The sequence below is a fragment of the Penaeus vannamei genome, chromosome 34 (genome assembly GCF_042767895.1).
Source record: "Penaeus vannamei isolate JL-2024 chromosome 34, ASM4276789v1, whole genome shotgun sequence".
Taxonomy (NCBI): Eukaryota; Metazoa; Arthropoda; class Malacostraca; order Decapoda; family Penaeidae; genus Penaeus; species Penaeus vannamei.
Genome location: NC_091582.1, coordinates 48,555 through 66,054, shown reverse-complemented (window position 1 = coordinate 66,054; position 17,500 = coordinate 48,555). Strand labels below are relative to the sequence as shown.

The following is a 17,500-nucleotide window of genomic DNA, read 5'->3' as shown; positions in this document are numbered from 1 at the left end:
GGACTGACTTTCTCTCTCTCTCTCTCTCTCTCTCTCTCTCTCTCTCTCTCTCTCTCTCTCTCTCTCTCTCTCTCTCTCTCTCTCTCTCTCTCTCTCTCACCCTCGCTCTCTCTCTCTCTCTCTCTCTCTCTCTCTCTTCCTGGGGGGGGGGGGGGTTCATCCAGTTCGGGTTTGTCATTTATTTTCATTATCTTTAGTGTTTATTTTCTGTAGGTTATGGTTTTTCCCTGTTCTTAAAGGACTTATTCGTTACCAATGTATGTCATCGTCTTATGGACTTTTATTATCGTTGTTATCATTATCTTTTATCATTATGGTTGTTCTTGTCATTTTAATCTTAGGCCAGACAGGGAGCTATTATTGATATCCTTTATCTTAGCGGCCGCTGTTATCGAAATTGCTACTTTTTTTTTTGGTTATCATTATCTTTATCCTATCATTACCATTATCACTCTCAGCTTCATCTCCACCAGAACCATCATTATCAATATCATCACTATTTTCATCGCTTTCACCATCAGTAACATCATAAAAGCCATCAATTTTATGCCCAAGGATGTCGATAACATCACAATCACCATCAATGTTGTTTTCATCAGGTTTAAAGACATCATCAATAGCATTACCATCTCCATCATCACCATAACATCACCATTACTATCACAATATCACTATACCATGGCCATAACGTTGCCATTGCCATGAATAACACCATCATCACCACCGCCATGCCATCACCATTACCATCAAAACATCACCATACATCGAACAGCATCATCGACCTGACATCCCCATTGCCATGAATAACATCCTCACCATTACCATCAAGACATCACCATACCATGAATAACATCCTTACCATCACCATTACCATCAAGACATCACCATACCATGAATAACATCCTCACCGTCACCATTACCATCAAGACATCACCATACCATGAATAACATCCTCACCATCACCATTACCATCAAGACATCACCATACCATGAATAACATCCTCACCATCGCCATTACCATCAAGACATCACTATACCATGAATAACATCCTCACCATCGCCATTACCATCAAGACATCACTATACCATGAATAACATCCTCACCATCACCATTACCATCAAGACATCACCATACCATGAATAACATCCTCACCATCGCCATTACCATCAAGACATCACTATACCATGAATAACATCCTCACCATCACCATTACCATCAAGACATCACCATACCATGAATAACATCCTCACCATCATTTCCATCACCATTTCCATCACCATCGATTGCGCGCCACCTTCATTCCCGCCGTTATTTCTACCCAAAGCTTTCTCTGTGACTTATGTAGGTCTATCCCAGATTACACGCTCAGAGGGGAAGGGGAGAGAGGAGAAAAGAGAGAGGGAGATGGGGATAGGGAGAAGGGAGGATGGGGAGGAGGGAGGAGAGAGGAGAGAGGGGAGAGGAGAAAAGAGAGAGGGAGATGGGGATAGGGAGAAGGGAGGTTGGGGAGGAGGGAGGAGAGAGGAGAGAGGGGAGAGGAGAGAGAAGAGAAAGGGATAGGGAGAAGAGAGAGGAGAGAGTAGAGAGGGGGGAGAGGAGATGGGAGAAGAAAGAGGAGAGAGATGTGAGAGGAGACAGGAGAGGGGAGGGAGGAGGGAAAAGAGGGGGGGGATGGGGATAGGGGAGAAGGGAGTAGTAGGAAGAGAGGAAAGAAAGAAGGAGAGAAGAGAGGGGAAATGAGAAAGGAGAGAGTGAAGTAGACGGGAGAGGGACAAGAGAGGGGGAGAGAGGAAGGAGAAGAGGGTACGGGAAGTCAATAAGTGAATGGGGGAAATGGGAGAAGAGGAGAAAAGGGGGGAGAAAGGGGAGTATCGGAAGACAGAGGGGAGGGGGGGGCGTCTAGGCCTACGGAGCTGATATGTCATCTTCTCCGCCGGTGAAGGATGTGGAGATGTCTTGCAGGAAGGAAAATCAATACAGTAATAATTCAGCCGACATACACTCATATACGTACGAACACACACACAGACTACACAACTACGAACACACGCACACGGATCACACACATATGTTTATACACGAATGGATCACACACATACAAACACAGACCCGTTACATACATACGGATATATACGCACATGCACTGCATACATAGGATAAACATTTGCATTACATACATACATACACACACTCGTGAACATACATACGTACATACACAATAACATAACATACACACAAATATACGCACACGCATCACATATATACGAACAAACACATACACATTATATTCTTAGGAACATGCACATACGATATGCACAAACGGGAATACACACGCATATACACGCAAGCACCTAAACACACACACACACACACACACACACACACACACACACACACACACACACACACACACACACACACACACACACACACACACACACACACACACACACACACACAGTGAAGAGCTTTTGTCACGAAAGATTATTCAAGCCCTGTCAAGAATACAGTCAGAGGATCTGTCGGAAATCTCAAAGGCTGAGGGAAGATGACCAAAAAAGAGAAAAGAGAGAGAGAGAGAAGAAAAAGTAAAAAAAAAAAAAAAAAAAGATACAAAAAGAAAAGAAAGAATAGCAACAGAGTAAAAAAAAAAAAAAAGAGAATAAAAAGGAAAAAATAGAAAAGAAAATTAGTAAAAGAAAGAAAGAAAGAAAGAAAAAAAAACGAAAAAAGTAAGTACAGCAAAATAAATAAGTAAATAAATGAAATAAGCTAAAACAAGAAGAAGAAGAAGAAGAAGAAGAAGAAGAAGAAGAAGAAGAAGAAGAAGAAGAAGAAAAAAAAAAACAGGAAAAGGGGAAGCGCGTTCACCAAGCGGCCGTCCTCAGAAGGCGCGGATTTGGGGCCAAGTTTTGGGTTCTTGAGTCTGGCGAAGGCTCTTTGCTCGCCCGAAGAGGCCTGGGGGAGCGAAGGGGCCTGGGGGAGCGAAGGGGCCTGGGGGGAGCGAGGGGGCCTGGGGGAGCGAAGGGGCCTGGGGGGGAGCGAAGGGGGCCTTTGGGGGAGCGAAGGGGCCTGGGGGAGCGAAGGGGCCTGGGGGAGCGAAGGGGCCTGGGGGGAGCGAAGGGGCCTGGGGGAGCGAAGGGGCCTGGGGGAGCGAAGGGGCCTGGGGGAGCCCGAAGGGGCCTGGGGCAGCGAAGGGGCCTGGGGGGGAGCGGAAGGGGCCTGGGGAGCGAAGGGGGCCTGGGGGAGCGAAGGGGCCTGGGGGGAGCGAAGGGGCCTGGGGGAGCGAAGGGGCCTGGGGGGGAGCGAAGGGGCCTGGGGAGCGAAGGGGCCTGGGGGAGCGAAGGGGCCTGGGGGAGCGAAGGGGCCTGGGGGGAGCGAAGGGGCCTGGGGGGAGCGAAGGGGCTCTGGGGGAGCGAAGGGGCCTGGGGGAGCGAAGGGGCCTGGGGGAGCGAAGGGGCCTGGGGGAGCAGAAGGGGCCTGGGGGAGCGAAGGGGCCTGGGGAGCAGAAGGGGCCTGGGGGAGCGAAGGGGGCCTGGGGGAGCGAAGGGGCCGCTGGGGGGGCGAAGGGGCCTGGGGAGCAGAAGGGGGCCTGGGGGGGAGCGAAGGGCCTGGGAGCAGAAGGGAGCCTGGGGGGAGCAGGGGCCTGGGGGAGCAGAAAGGGGCCTGGGGGGGAGACGAAGGGGCCTGGGGCAGAAGGGGGCCTGGGGGGGGAGCGAAGGGGCCTGGGGGAGCAGGGGGGCCTGGGGGGAGCTTGAAGGGGCCTGGGGGAGCAGAAGGGGCCTGGGGGGAGCGAAGGGGCCTGGGGGAGCGAAGGGGCCTGGGGAGGAAGGGGCCTGGGGGAAGGGGAAGGGGCCTGGGGGAGCGAAGGGGCTTGGGGGGAGCGAAGGGGTCAGTGGGAGCGAAGGGGCCTGGGGGGGAGCTTGAAGGGGCCTGGGGGGAGCTTAGGGAAGGGGCCTGGGGGAAATGAAGGGGCCTGGGGGCAGAGGGGGCCTGGGGGGGGGTGAAGGGCCTGGGGGAGCGAGGGGGGCCTGGGGGAGCGAAGGGGCCTGGGGGAGCGAAGGGGCCTGGGGGAGCGAGAGGGGCCTAGGGGGGGGAGCGAAGGGGCCGTGGGAGCGAAGGGGCCTAAAGCGAAGGGGCCTGGGGGAGCGAAGGGGCCTGGGGGGAGCGAAGGGGCCTGGGGGGAGCGAAGGGGCCTGGGGGAGCGAAGGGGCCTGGGGGGGAGCGAAGGGGCCTGGGGGGGCAGAGGGCCTGGGAGCGAAGGGGCCTGGGGGGAGCTGAAGGGGCCTGGGGGAGCGAAGGTGCCTGGGGGAGCGAAGGGGCCTGGGGGGAGCGAAGGGGCCTGGGGGGAGCGAAGGGGCCTGGGGGAGCAGGGGCCTGGGGGAGCAGGGGCCTGGGGGGAGTGAAGGGGCCTGGGGGAGCGAAGGGGCCTGGGGGGAGCGAAGGGGCTCAGGGGAGCGAAGGGGCCTGGGGGGGGTGGAAGGGGCCTGGGGGAGCTGCGGGCCTGGGGAGCAGAAGGGGCCTGGGGGAGCGAAGGGGCCTGGGGGGAGCGAAGGGGCCTGGGGGGAGCGAAAGGGGCCTGGGGGAGCGAAGGGGCCTGGGGGGAGCGAAGGGGCCTGGGGGGAGCGAAGGGGGCCTGGGGGGAGCGAAGGGGCCTGGGGGGAGCAGAAGGGGCCTGGGGGCGAGGGGCCTGGGGGGAGCAGAAGGGGCCTGGGGGGGCGAAGGGGCCTGGGAGCGAAAAGGGGCCTGGGGGGAGCGAAGGGCCTGGGGGGTTGAAGGGGCCTGGGGGGATGAAGGGGCCTGGGGGGAGCGAAGGGGCCTGGGGGAGCGAAGGGGCCTGGGGGGGGAGCCCGAAGGGGCCTGGGGAGCGAAGGGGCCTGGGGGGCAGGGCCTGGGGGGCAGAAGGGGCCTGGGGAGCGAAGGGGCCTGGGGGAGCAGAAGGGGCCTGGGGGGAGCGAAGGGGCCTGGGGAGCTGAAGGGCCTGGGGGGAGCGAAGGGGCCTGGGGGAGCAGAAGGGGCCTGGGGAGCTAGAAGGGGCCTGGGGGAGCGAAGGGGCCTGGGGGGAGCGAAGGGGCCTGGGGGGGAGCGAAGGGGCCTGGGGGAGCGAAGGGGGCCTGGGGAGGGCGGGGGCCTGGGGAGCAGGGGCCTGGGGGGAGCGAAGGGGCCACAGGGGGCAGGGGCCTGGGGGGAGCGAAGGGGCCTGGGGGGCGAAGGGGCCTGGGAGCGAAGGGGCCTGGGGGGAGCGGAAGGGGCCTGGGGAGCGAAGGGGCCTGGGGGAGCGAAGGGGCCTGGGGGGAGCGAAGGGGGCCTGGGGGAGCGAAGGGGCCTGGGGGGAGCCCGAGGGGCCTGGGGGAGCAGAAGGGGCCTGGGAGCGAAGGGGGCCTGGGGGGAGGCAGAAGGGCCTGGGGGAGCAGAGGGGGCCTGGGGGAGCAAGGAAGGGGCCTAGAGGGGAGCGAAGGGGCCTGGGAGAGCGAAGGGGCCTGGGGGAGCGAAGGGGCCTGGGGGAGCGAAGGGGCCTGGGGGGGAGCGAAGGGGCCTGGGGGAGTGAAGGGGCACAAGGGGGAGCGGGGGGCCTGGGGGGGAGCGAAGGGGCCTTGCAAGGAGCCGAAGGGGCCTGGGGGAGCGAAGGGCCTGGGGGAGCGAAGGGGCCTGGGGGGAGCGAAGCGGGCCTGGGGGAGCGAAGGGGCCTGGGGGCGAAGGGGCCCTGGGGGGAGCGAAGGGGCCTGGGGGAGCGAAGGGCCTGGGGGAGCGAGGGGGCCTGGGGGGAGCGGGAAGGGGCCTGGGGGAGCGAGGGGGCCTGGGGGAGCGAAGGGGCCTGGGGGAGCGAAGGGGCCTGGGGAGCGAAGGGGCCTGGGGGAACGAAGGGGCCTGGGGGGAGCGAAGGGGCCTGGGGGGAACGAAGGGGCCTGGGGGGAGCGAAGGGGCCTGGGGGGAGCGAAGGGGCCTGGGGGGAGCGAAGGGGCCTGGGGGGGGAGCGAAGGGGCCTGGGGGAGCGAGGGGGCCTGGGGGGAGCGAAGGGGCCTGGGGGAGCGAAGGGCCTGGGGGAGCAGAGAGCCTGCAGGAGGCGAAGGGGCCTGGGGGAACAGAAGGGGCCTGGGGGGAGTGAAGGGGCCTGGGGGGACGAAGGGGCCTGGGGGAACGGAAGGGGCCTGGGGGGAGCGAAGGGGCCTGGGGGGAGCGAAGGGGCCTGGGGGGAGCGAAGGGGCCTGGGGGGAGCGAAGGGGCCTGGGGGGAGCGAAGGGGGCCTGGGGGAGCGAAAGGGGGCCTGGGGAGCGCAGAAAGGGGCCTGGGGGAGCGAAGGGGCCTGGGGAGAGCGAAGGGGCCTGGGAGGGAGCGAAGGGGCCTGGGGGAGCGAAGGGGCCTGTGGGAGCGAAGGGCCTGGGGGGAGTGAAGGGGCCTGGGGGAGCGAAGGGGCCTGGGGGGGAGCGAAGGGGCCTGGGGGAGCGAAGGGGCCTGGGGGGAGCAGAAGGGGCCTGGGGAGCAGGGGGCCTGGGAGAGCGAAGGGCCTGGGGGAGCGAAGGGGCCTGGGAGCGAAAGGGGCCTGGGGGAGCGAGGGGGCCTGGGAGCAGAGGGGCCTGGGGGGAGCGGGGGGCCTGGGGGGAGCCGAAGGGGCCTGGGGGGCAGAGGGGCCTGGGGAGCAGAAGGGGGCCTGGGGGAGCGAGGGCCTGGGGAGCGAAGGGGCCTGGGGGGAGCGAAGGGGCCTGGGGGAGCGAAGAGGGGGCCTGGGGGGAGTGAAGGGGCCTGGGGGGGCAAGAAGGGGCCTGGGGAGCGAAGGGGCCTGGGGGAGCGAAGGGCCTGGGAGAGCGAAGGGCCTGGGGGGAGCTGGAAGGGGCCTGGGGGAGCGAAGGGGCCTGGGGGGAGTGAAGGGGCCTGGGAGAGCGAAGGGGCTCAGGGAGTGAAGGGGCCTGGGGGAGCGAAGGGGCCTGGGGATGAGGGGGCCTTGGGGGGAGCGAAGGGGCCTGGGGGAGCGTGAGGGGGCCTGGGGGAGCGAAGGCCTGGGGGAGCGAAGGGGCCTGGGGGGGCGATAAGGCCTGGGGGATGAAGGGCCTGGGGGGGAGCGAAGGGGCCTGGGGGAGCGAAGGGGCCTGGGGGAGCAGGGGGGCCTGGGGGCGAAGGGGCCTGGGGGAGCGAAAGGGGCCTGGGGGGAGCAGAAGGGGCCTGGGGGGAGCAGAGAGGGGCCTGGGGGGAGCGAAGGGGCCTGGGGGGAGCGAAGGGGCCTGGGGGGAGCAGAAGGGGCCTGGGGGAGCGAGGGGAGCCTGGGGGAGCGAAGGGGCCTGGGGGGAGTGAAGGGGCCTGGGGGGAGCGAAGGGGCCTGGGGGGGGCAGCCTGGGGAGCGAAGGGGCCTGGGGGAGCGAAGGGGCCTGGGGGAGCGAAGGGCCTGGGGGAGCGAGGGGGGCCTGGGAGCGAAGGGGCCTGGGGGAACGAAAGGGGCCTGGGGGAGCAGGGGGGCCTGGGGGAGCGAAGGGGCCTGGGGGAGCGAGGGGGCCTGGGGGGAGCAGAGAAGAGACCTGGGGAGCGAAGGGGCCTGGGGGGAGCGAAGGGGGGCCTGGGGGGAGCGAAGGGGCCTGGGGGAGCGAAGGGAGCCTGGGGGGAGTGAAGGGGCCTGGGGGGGAGCGAAGGGGCCTGGGGGGAGCAGAAGGGGGCCTGGGGGAGCGAAGGGGCCTGGGGGGAGTGAAGGGGCCTGCGGGGGGAGCGAAGGGGCCTGGGGGGGCGAAGGGGCCTGGGGGGAGCGAAGGGGCCTGGGGGAACGAAGGGGCCTGGGGGGAGCGAAGGGGCCTGGGGGAGCGGAAGGGGCCTGGGGGAGCCGAGGGGCCTGGGGGAGCGAAGGGGCCTGGGGGCAGCGAAGGGGCCTGGGGGGGGGGAGCGAAGGGGCCTGGGGAGCGAAGGGGCTCTGGGGGAGCGAAGGGGCCTGGGGGGAGCGAAGGGCCTGGGGGAGCGAAGGGCCTGGGGGAGCGAAGGGGCCTGGGGAGCGAAGGGGCCTGGGGGGAGCGAAGGGGCCTGGGGGGAGCGAAGGGGCCTGGGGGGAGCGAAGGGGCCTGGGGGAGCGAAGGGGCCTGGGGGAGCGAAGGGGCCTGGGGGGGAGCGAAGGGCCTGGGGAGCCGGGGAAGGCTGGGGAGCGATAGGTCTGGGGAGCGAAGGGGCCTGGGGGAGCGGGGAGCGAAGGGGCCTGGGGGCAGAAGGGGCCTGGGGGGAGCGAAGGGGCCTGGGGGAGTGAAGGGGCCTGGGGGGAGCGAAGGGGCCTGGGGGGAGCGAAGGGGCTGGGGAGCGAAGGGGCCTGGGGGGAGCCGAAGGGGCCTGGGGGGAGCAGAAGGGGACTGGGGGAGCGAAGGGGCCTGGGGGAGCGAAGGGGCCTGGGGGGAGCGAAGGGGCCTGGGGGGAGTGATGGGGCCTGGGGGGAGCGAAGGGGCCTGGGGGAGCAGAATGGGGCCTGGGGGGAGCAGAAGGGGCCTGGGGGGAGCGAAGGGGCCTGGGGGAGCGAAGGGGCCTGGGGGGAGCGAAGGGGCCTGGGGGGAGCGAAGGGGCCTGGGGGGAGTGAAGGGGCCTGGGGGGAGCGAAGGGGCCTGGGGGAGCGAAGGGGCCTGAAGGGGGAGCGAAGGGGCCTGGGGGGAGCGAAGGGGCCTGGGGGGAGCGAAGGGGCCTGGGGGGAGCGAAGGGGCCTGGGGGGAGTGAAAGGGGCCTGGGGAGCGAAGGGGCCTGGGGGGAGCGATGGGGCCTGGGGGAGCAGAGGGGCCACAGAGGGAGCGAAAGGGGCCTAAGGGGAGCGAAAGGGGCCTGGGGGAGCGAAGGGGCCTGGGGGAGCGAAGGGGCCTGGGGGAATTAGCGGCTTTTGGACACCAGACAACAAAGGGGAGGGATGGTGATGGGATGGTGGTGGTGATGATGATGTGGTGGTGATGGTGATGATGATGTGGTAATGATGGTGATGTGCTGGTTATTATGATGATGTGGTAGTGGTGATGATTTGGTGGTGATGGTGATGATGTGCTGGTTATTATGATGTGGTGGTGGAGATGCTGATGACGTGGTAGTAATGACGTGATGATGGTGATGATTATGTGGCAGTGGTGATGATTTTGTGGTAGTAGTGGTGATGATGTGGTGGTGGTGATGATTATGATGGTGAGGTGGTGGTAGTAGTGGTGAAGATGTGGTGGTAGTGATGATTATGATGTTAGGCGGTGATTGTAGTGGTGGTGATGTGGTGAAGGGGATGAAAATGTGATGGTGGTGATGGAGATGAGTATGATGATCAATCAAGCATTCAAGCAATGACATCATCATCAATCAATCATTCAAGCAGGCAGTCATCATTATCATCATCATCATCACCATTAAATCGTTTAGATGGTGTTGTTGCCGTTGTAATCATTATTGTTCATTCTAGCTTCCTTATCATTCTTGTTATTGCTGCAACCAATGATATTATTATCATCTTTTTTATCTTTATTGTTGCTATTTTACTTATCATCATTATCATCACTTTCAGAATCATTATCATTATTGTCAACAAGAATATTCCTTTCTTTCCTTCTTCTTCTTCTCTCTCTCTCTTTATATATCTATCTACCTATTCTCTCTCTCTCTTTCTCTCTCTCTCTCTCTCTCTCTCTCACTCTCTCTCTCTCTCTCTCTCTTTCTCTCTCTCTCTCTCCTTCCCTTTATCTCCTCCTTCTGTAATAACAATCAACAACACTCGCCATTGAAACCAAGTCAAGAATAATCAAAGCAGACCCCCCTTCCACCCCCTCCACCCCCCACCCCCCACCCCCTCGGCGTGCCATCTGGAGATCTGAACAACATTCCCATCAGGACCAGGAAGTCAGCGCCATCTATTGCCGTCAAACTCAGTAATGGTCCGCGAGCATTTCCTCAAGCGACCTGGCCGAGAAAACGGGAAATGTATCATATACTCGGCAGTAAAACGGTGGGATAAGATCTAAATTTGGTGTTGGAAAAAAGAATAGTTTCAGATTCTTTTTACTTCTTTTCAACTGATAAATGGGTATTGTTGTCTTTTATAATTATTATTTTTTTTTTGCGTATTAATGTAATTTCTTAAGGTTGTTTGGGCCAAAGCTTCGTTAAGAATAATAGCCAGGGGATTTGCGAATAGGCATAATCTACAGCTGAAGTGAAAGAAATGAAGCAAAAACAGGGAGGAAAAAAGAAAAGAAGGAAATGAAAAGGAAAACAAGTTAACCTCAGAAAATAACAAGAAAAAACGACGAAAATAACAGAATAAGATATAAAGACCTCAACCAATAAGCAAGAATAAAAACAGAGGAATAAAGGGAGAGACAGAGACAAGACCGAGACCAGACTGAATGTAACGATTTCCTTAGTATCTCAAGATGGCTCCGGCGGCTCTTCTCTTCATCATGCGTTTAGCCTGTGTGAGAGAGAGAGGGGGGGAGGGAGGGAGGGAGGGACAGAGAGAGAGGGGAGAGAGAGAGAGAGAGAGAGAGAGAGAGAGAGAGAGAGAGAGAGAGAGAGAGAGAGAGAGAGAGAGAGAGAGAGAGAGAGAGAGAGAGAGAGAGAGAGAGAGACAGGCAGACAAAGAGAGGGAGAGAAGGAGAAAGAGAGAGAGAGAGAGAGGAGGGGGAAAGGGTAGAGAGAGAGAGGTGGAGGGGAGAGAGAAAGAGAGAAAGAAATACATAATGACAACAAACATAATCCGATAAAGGAGAGGACAAGATAAGAGGAGAGGAGAGGTGAGGGGGCGGAGAGGGGGACAGATAGGGGGTAATGGAGCGAAGCAAAGTGTGCTTTATATTGTCCCTAATACTGTTTTGCTGTCAAGGCTGTGACATTGCGCTCTTCCCCTTTGTTAAGAGGGGAGGGGAGGGGGCGTGTGGGGGAAGAAGGGAGGGGGTGGGAGTTGGCGTGGGGAAGGGACGAGGGGAGGAGGTCGGGTGGGGAGGGGAAGAGGAAAGGGAGTAAGAGAGTGGGGAGGGGAAGGAAGGAAGGGGAAAGGAAGAGGGAAGGGGATGGGAGTGAGGCGGGGAAGGGAAAGGGGAAGGGGAAGGGGTGGGGTGGGGAAAGGGGAAGAAGGGAGGGTGAGGGGGCGGTCTATGATAAAAAGAGTATGAATGAAAATGAATACCTTCACAGTGCAGTCAGATCCTCTGGTGCGAGAGATATTCATTCTCATTCATGCCTTTTATCTACGGTTGTTGCAATGGGGGCGAGGGTGAGGAGGGAATGGGGGGGGGGGGTGTAAAGAGGGAAGGGGGAGGGGAGGGGAAGGGAATGGGGAAAGGAGAGGGAGTGAAGAGGGAATGGGGAGGGAGTGAAGGGGGAAAGGAGAGGCATATGAAGAGGGAAAAGAGTCATATGCAGATGAGACAGGCAGGCAGACAGCCAGACAGACAGACAGTCAAAGAGAGGGAGAGAGAGAGATAAATAGATAGATAGACAGATAGATAGATAGATCGATAGAGAGAGAGAGGGGGGGAAGGAGAGAGAGAGACAGAGAAACAGACAGACTGACAGACAGGCAGACAAAGAGAGGGAGAGAGGAAAGAGAGAGAGAGAGAGACAGACAGACAGACAGACAAAGAGAGGGAGAGAGGGAGAAAGAGAGAGAGGGGGAAATAGAATCAGAGCATTTTAAGTCACACGATTTCCGAAAATAACATGATCTTTGTTATTTTCCTACGCCCATGCATGTGTGTGTGTTTGTGTGTATGTCCCTGCGAGCGAGTGTGTATTTGAGTGAATATGTGTGTCTGTGTGTGTGTGCTTGAGTGAATGCCTGTGTGTGCGTGTATGTGCGTACGTGTGTGAAAGGCTTTTCGATAGTTAATGTATGTTTCTATTCTTTCGCCTGACATATGAAAACCGACCGCCATACATAATGCAATATCGATCTCGATTTGCTATTGTAGGCGCCTGCAATAGTGACATGACGGTGCAACATTGCTATTTGTCCGGAAATACGGAATTCGTAAAGTATTTGAAATCAGATTGGGAAAATTAGGTTTTAGGATACGTTTGCCGATAACAGATGATAATGGTGACCGTAATTAGGTGATGGTGATGATGATAATAATAATGATAATAATAATGATAATAATAATGATAATGATAACAATAATCATAATGATAGTAGTAGTATGATGATGATGATAATAGTGATAATGACAATGATAATGATGATGATAATAATAACGATAATAACAACGATAATGATAATAATGAAAATTATAGTAGTTGTAATAGCAGTAGTTGGAATGATAGTAATTACAGAAATAATGATAATAATGTTGATAATAATAGACAGACAGACAGAATCAGAGAGAAAGAGAGAGAGAAACAGAAAGAGAGAGAACATCCCTCACCTTGATGTAAATTCCGCAAAGGACATCCCGAGATTTCCCGGATGTGGCAGTCAGATCCCCTATCTTAAAGCATCAAAGCCGGCGAACGCGTTTGGCACTGAGAGCCCGTCCGGTCCCGGGTGGCACCACAATGAACGCAGTGCCAAGATTATGTCTCCGCTGGGGCCCCGCGAGAGCGTTGTCAGGGCCAGTGAACAGTGCATGGCTGATCTTGGCTGCAGCGCCGGGAGAGGGAGAGAGGGAAGAGAGAGGTGGAAGGAGAAGAGGGAGAGAGAGAGAGGGAAGAAAGAGGTGGAAGGAGTGAGGGAGAGGGAGAGAGGGAAGAGAGAGGTGGAAGGAGAAGAGGGAGAGAGAGAGGGAAGAGAGAGGTGGAAGGAGAAGAGGGAGAGAGAGAGAGGGAAGAGAGAGGTGGAAGGAGTGAGGGAGAGAGAGAGAGGGAAGAGAGAGGTGGAAGGGGAGAAGAGGGAGAGAGAGAGAGGGAAGAGAGAGAGGTGGAAGGAGAAAGAGAGAGAGAGAGAGAGGGGAAGAGAGAGGTGGAAGGAGAAGAGGGAGAGGGAAAGAGGGAAGGGAGAGGTGAAGGAGAAGAGGGAGAGGGAGAGAGGGAAGAGAGAGGTGGAAGGAGTGAGGGAGAGGGAGAGAGGGAAGAGAGAGGTGGAAGGAGAAGAGGGAAGAGAGAGGTGGAAAGAGAAGAGGGAGAGAGAGAGAGGGAAGAGAGAGGTGGAAGGAGAAGAGGGAGAGGGAGAGAGGGAAGAAGAGAGGTGGAAGGAGAAGAGGGAGAGAGAGAGAGGGAAGAGAGAGGTGGAAGGGGAAAGAGGGAGAGGGAAAGAGGGAAGAGAGAGGTGGAAGGAGAAAAGGGAGAGGGAAAGAGTGGGAAGAGAGGGTCGGCAGGAGATGACGGAGAGGAAGAGAGGGAGAGAGAGAGGTGGAAGGAGATGACGGAGAGGGAGAGAGGGAAGAGGGAGGTGGAAGGAGTGAGGGAGAGGGAGAGAGGGAAGAGAGAGGTGGAAGGAGGAAAAGGGAGAGGGAAGAGGAGAAGGGGAAGAGAGAGGTGGAAGGAGAAGAGGGAGAGGGGAGAGAGGGAGGAGAGAGGTCCGGAAGAGTGCGGGAGAAGCAGGAGAGAGGAAGAGAGAGGTGGAAGGAGAAGAGGGAAGAGAGGGAAGCGAGTCGATGGAAGGAGAAAAGAGGGAGAGGGGAAAGAGGGAAAGAGAGAGAGGTGGAAGGAGATGAGGGGGAAGGGAGAGGAGGAGGGAGTGAAGTGTGAAGGGGAAGGGTGAGGGTTAAAGGGAAGGGAGGAAAGGGGAAAAGTGAGGGGGAGAGAGAGGGGGAGGAGAAGGAAGAGAGGGGACAGGAAAAGGGGGAACGGGGGTAAGGGGCAAGGGTAAATGTGAGAGGTTGAGTGGAAGAAAGAGGAAATTGAAGAGGGGAAATCCTGCGAGGAGGAGCGAAAGAAGAGGGATGAGGAGAAGGGACAGAGGGGAGGAAGTAAGGGCAAAAGGGAGTGGTAACGGGGGATGTGGGGCTTTCAGAATACTTATTGGATAGACAGATTAACAGACAAACAGATGAATGACAGAAAGACAGACACACGGTCGGACGCACAGAAAGCCATGTTGACAGAGAGGCTCACAGACAGACACATGGAAAATGTAGAGACGTTTAGATAGATAATAATAATAATAATAATAATAAAAAAACATTGGTTAACAGACGGACAAATGTACAAACAAAAGAAGAGACATAGATTAGGCCCGACAGACAGACAGGTAGACAAGCAAACGAATGAAAAGAAACTAAAAAAGAGATAGAGATACAGACAGACAGACAGACACCCAGATAGAGATATGGAGGTATAGAGAGATAGACAGATCCCCGGAAAGATATACAGGGACAGCTAGATAGACAAATAGACGGAGAGAAAGACAGATGGAAAGGTGGACGAACAAATGGATAGATAGATGGATAAATATGTAAATAGGTAGGTTGGGTGGAGAGATGGGCAGACAGACGATAGGTAAGTAGACAGATAGACAACAGGTTACGGAGATACATAGACATGTACAGATATATAAACATGCACCCGGATGGACAGATAGACAGATAGATAAACCGATAAACATATGGATAGGAAATAGGAAATAACCATCCAGTTCGGTAGATAAATAGATAAACAGACAGGCGGAAAGACAGATAAATAGGCAGATAACCAAACAGCCAGATAGTGAGATAGATAGACAGGTGAACAGACAGACGCACCGATAGATAGACAAGGAGACAGGCACCCGATATACATACATACATACACACATACACACACACACACACACATATATATATATATATATATATATATATATATATATATATATATATATATATATATATATATATATATATATATATATATATATATATATATATATATATATATATATATATACATATATATATATATATATATATATTTATTTATATATATATATATATATATATATATACATATATATATATACATACATATATATATAGGTGTGTGTGTGTGTGTGTGTACATATATATATATGTCAGAATTATTCTGACATATAAATCAGAATATGTTATAGAAGGGTTGCTATAAACAGGAAGTGGGTATGATACGTTGCCATGTCTATGTATTCTATTTTGAATATAGTAAAAGCTTCGTGCCCAGTAAATGGTAAACCAATCATGGGCGATGTGTTTCTTTTGTTGTTCGTGCTGGACTGGGTGTATTTTGAGGGAAGGGCCTGTTGCTAAGGGGAAAACTGCCAACATTGGCCGCCATGAGACAGGAAACTGTCGGGGGAGAGTCAGTTTGTCATTGGCTCCACTCCGAACAGGTAAGAGAGAGAGAGAGACACTCCTCGTCAAGAGCGGTATTCACAGTCAAATAAAGGTGACAGGGAATTGTACCATGTTCAGTAACAGGGGGGAAGGTGCATAGATATGTATGTACTATATAATGAGTTTGTCATTGGCCCCACTCCGAACGGAGTGAAAAATAATCACAGCAGTAGCCGGACGAGGACGCTACCTCGTGGCGGCCATCTTGAAGGACAATGACATCCTGCCCAGAAATCTCAAAATATCCGCCGCTCGGTAAATAATCGGTGTGAGGATCTCGTCGGAGAGGATAGATCCAGATATGCAGATATCAGGACAATGATAAATCAGTTGAGGCAGTGCCAATTATTGGCAGAACTAGGTAACTTTTGGGAGTCGGTCTCATGAACATTTTGTTTTGTTATTTTTCACTCTCCCCAGTCCAGCCATCATTTTACCGTCATTATTATGTTGTAAGATATGTCAACGTAGACAATCTAGTTAATACTTGATGTTCCTTAAGAATGGAGGAGAATTATTGTGAATAATGTCGGGGAACAGTGTATGGGGGAAAATAAGCCTTAAGATAAGGTTAACTACTGGTTATTTGTTGTTTGCTCTGGGAAAGGTCAATAATAATGTTTACCTAGGGAGCCTCATGGCCTATGGGAGAGGGACTAAATTCAGTAGTGGCCTCATTTTATTCATCTATTTATTTTTTGTGGAATAGAATGCGTTTTATGTTATTCGCAACCAATGTTATAAATAGGAAACAATCCTTCAGTAATGGCCTCATTATATTTTTGTGGACAGAATCTATTTAAGGTCATTTGTAATAAATGTTATGAATGGGAAATAATCTAATAGTTTTCAATAACCACGAGTATAACCAGCCACCACCCACGACCGAAGGCCGCCAAGTCAGCTACCACACTATAACCTTATAACCATTAAGTTTTTTTTTTTTGTTCAGAGTACCTCCTGATGTCAAAACAACAATCCGGATGATGGCAGTGCTACAAGTTTACGTTACTTATGGAGAATTAAATTAAATTTGGGGAGTAACAATATTTAATTTCACACATCCAAGTTTCATTTTTCTTGTTTATTTGAGGGACAAGTAAATTAACAGCAGAGAACTAAATCATTCTGCCGTTAGTTGGTAATAGCGACCAGCTGATTAAAAATAAGCGTGACATCTGGTGGACAGCGGTGCTCCTTAAATTATGCACAAAAAATGCTGCAATATTTAATGGCAGCAAGTTTCCGCACAAAAATGCTGTGACACACACACATACACACACACACACATATATATATATATATGTGTGTGTGTGTGTGTGTGTATGTATGTATGTATGTAAATATATATAGATAGATAGATGGGTAGATAAGTATATAGATAACCGAATAGATAGATAGATAGACAGACTGGCAGATAAATAGATAAATTGATTAATAGATAGAAAAATAGGCACACAATAGATAGAGGAATAAATAGATAGGTAGATAGACAGGCACCGAGATGGATAGACAGACGAACAACAGGCTAGATAGTCAGATATACAATTAGACAGATTAATGGACAGGCAAAGAAGCACCTAGATATACATGACTGATAGACTGACATCCGGATGGAGAGATAGACTGACATCCGGATGGAGAGATAGACTGACATCCGGATGGAGAGATAGACTGACATCCGGATGGAGAGATAGACTGACATTCGTATGGAAAGATAGACTGACATCCGGATGGAGAGATAGACTGACATCCGGATGGAGAGATAGACTGACATTCGTATGGAAAGATAGACTGACATCCGGACAGGCGATCAATCCGGCAGACACAGGTCCCCGGCCATAAAATGCGGGCCATGCGTGGGTCTCGCCAGCGAAGGCCATGCGCTGATGCGTTCGGGCGTTGGCGCCTTCTGGTTGGCATCTCGCGGACTTTCTTTTCTTCTTCTTCTTCTTCTTTGTCAGTTTGTGTTTGTCTGTTTGATTGTATGTATATATATGTATATATGTATCTGTTTCTCTCTCTCTCTCTCTCTTTTCCTCTATCTTCTTCTTTCGTTTTCTTTCCTCCTCACCTTCCCCCCCGCTCCTCTTTCCTTCCTTTTCTCCCATCTCCTTCCGCTCTCCTTTATCTCTTTACCTGTGTTCCATGTTCTTCCTATTTTCCCCCTCCCCCCTTTTCTACTCCACTGCTTTCCTCCCTCCTTAATCAATCCGCTCTCTTTCCTTGATCTTTCTCCTCCCTTTTCCGTCTCTTCTTTCTTTTTTATTCTTTTCTTCTTCCCTCCTTTCCCCTTTTT

The 17,500-nt window shown here is 54.7% G+C and overlaps 2 protein-coding genes across 2 annotated transcripts in view; both read right to left on the bottom strand.

Moving 5' to 3' along the window:
- LOC138868030 (uncharacterized) overlaps positions 1-12,368 on the bottom strand; it is a 24,235-nt gene extending 11,867 nt beyond the window's left edge. Inside the window, exons 1-8 of the mRNA XM_070145454.1 lie at positions 12,343-12,368; positions 6,288-7,120; positions 6,023-6,131; positions 5,328-5,517; positions 4,862-5,234; positions 3,613-3,765; positions 3,129-3,259; positions 2,873-2,995 (exon numbers count right to left, since the gene is read on the bottom strand). Of these exons, the coding sequence (XP_070001555.1) occupies positions 2,873-2,995; positions 3,129-3,259; positions 3,613-3,765; positions 4,862-5,234; positions 5,328-5,517; positions 6,023-6,131; positions 6,288-7,120; positions 12,343-12,368 (1,938 nt within the window). The remainder of the gene's footprint in view (positions 1-2,872; positions 2,996-3,128; positions 3,260-3,612; positions 3,766-4,861; positions 5,235-5,327; positions 5,518-6,022; positions 6,132-6,287; positions 7,121-12,342) is intronic.
- Positions 1-17,500, bottom strand: part of LOC113819141 (sericin-2) — a 211,657-nt gene that overhangs the window by 166,683 nt on the left and 27,474 nt on the right. The gene's annotated exons all lie outside the window — the stretch shown is intronic.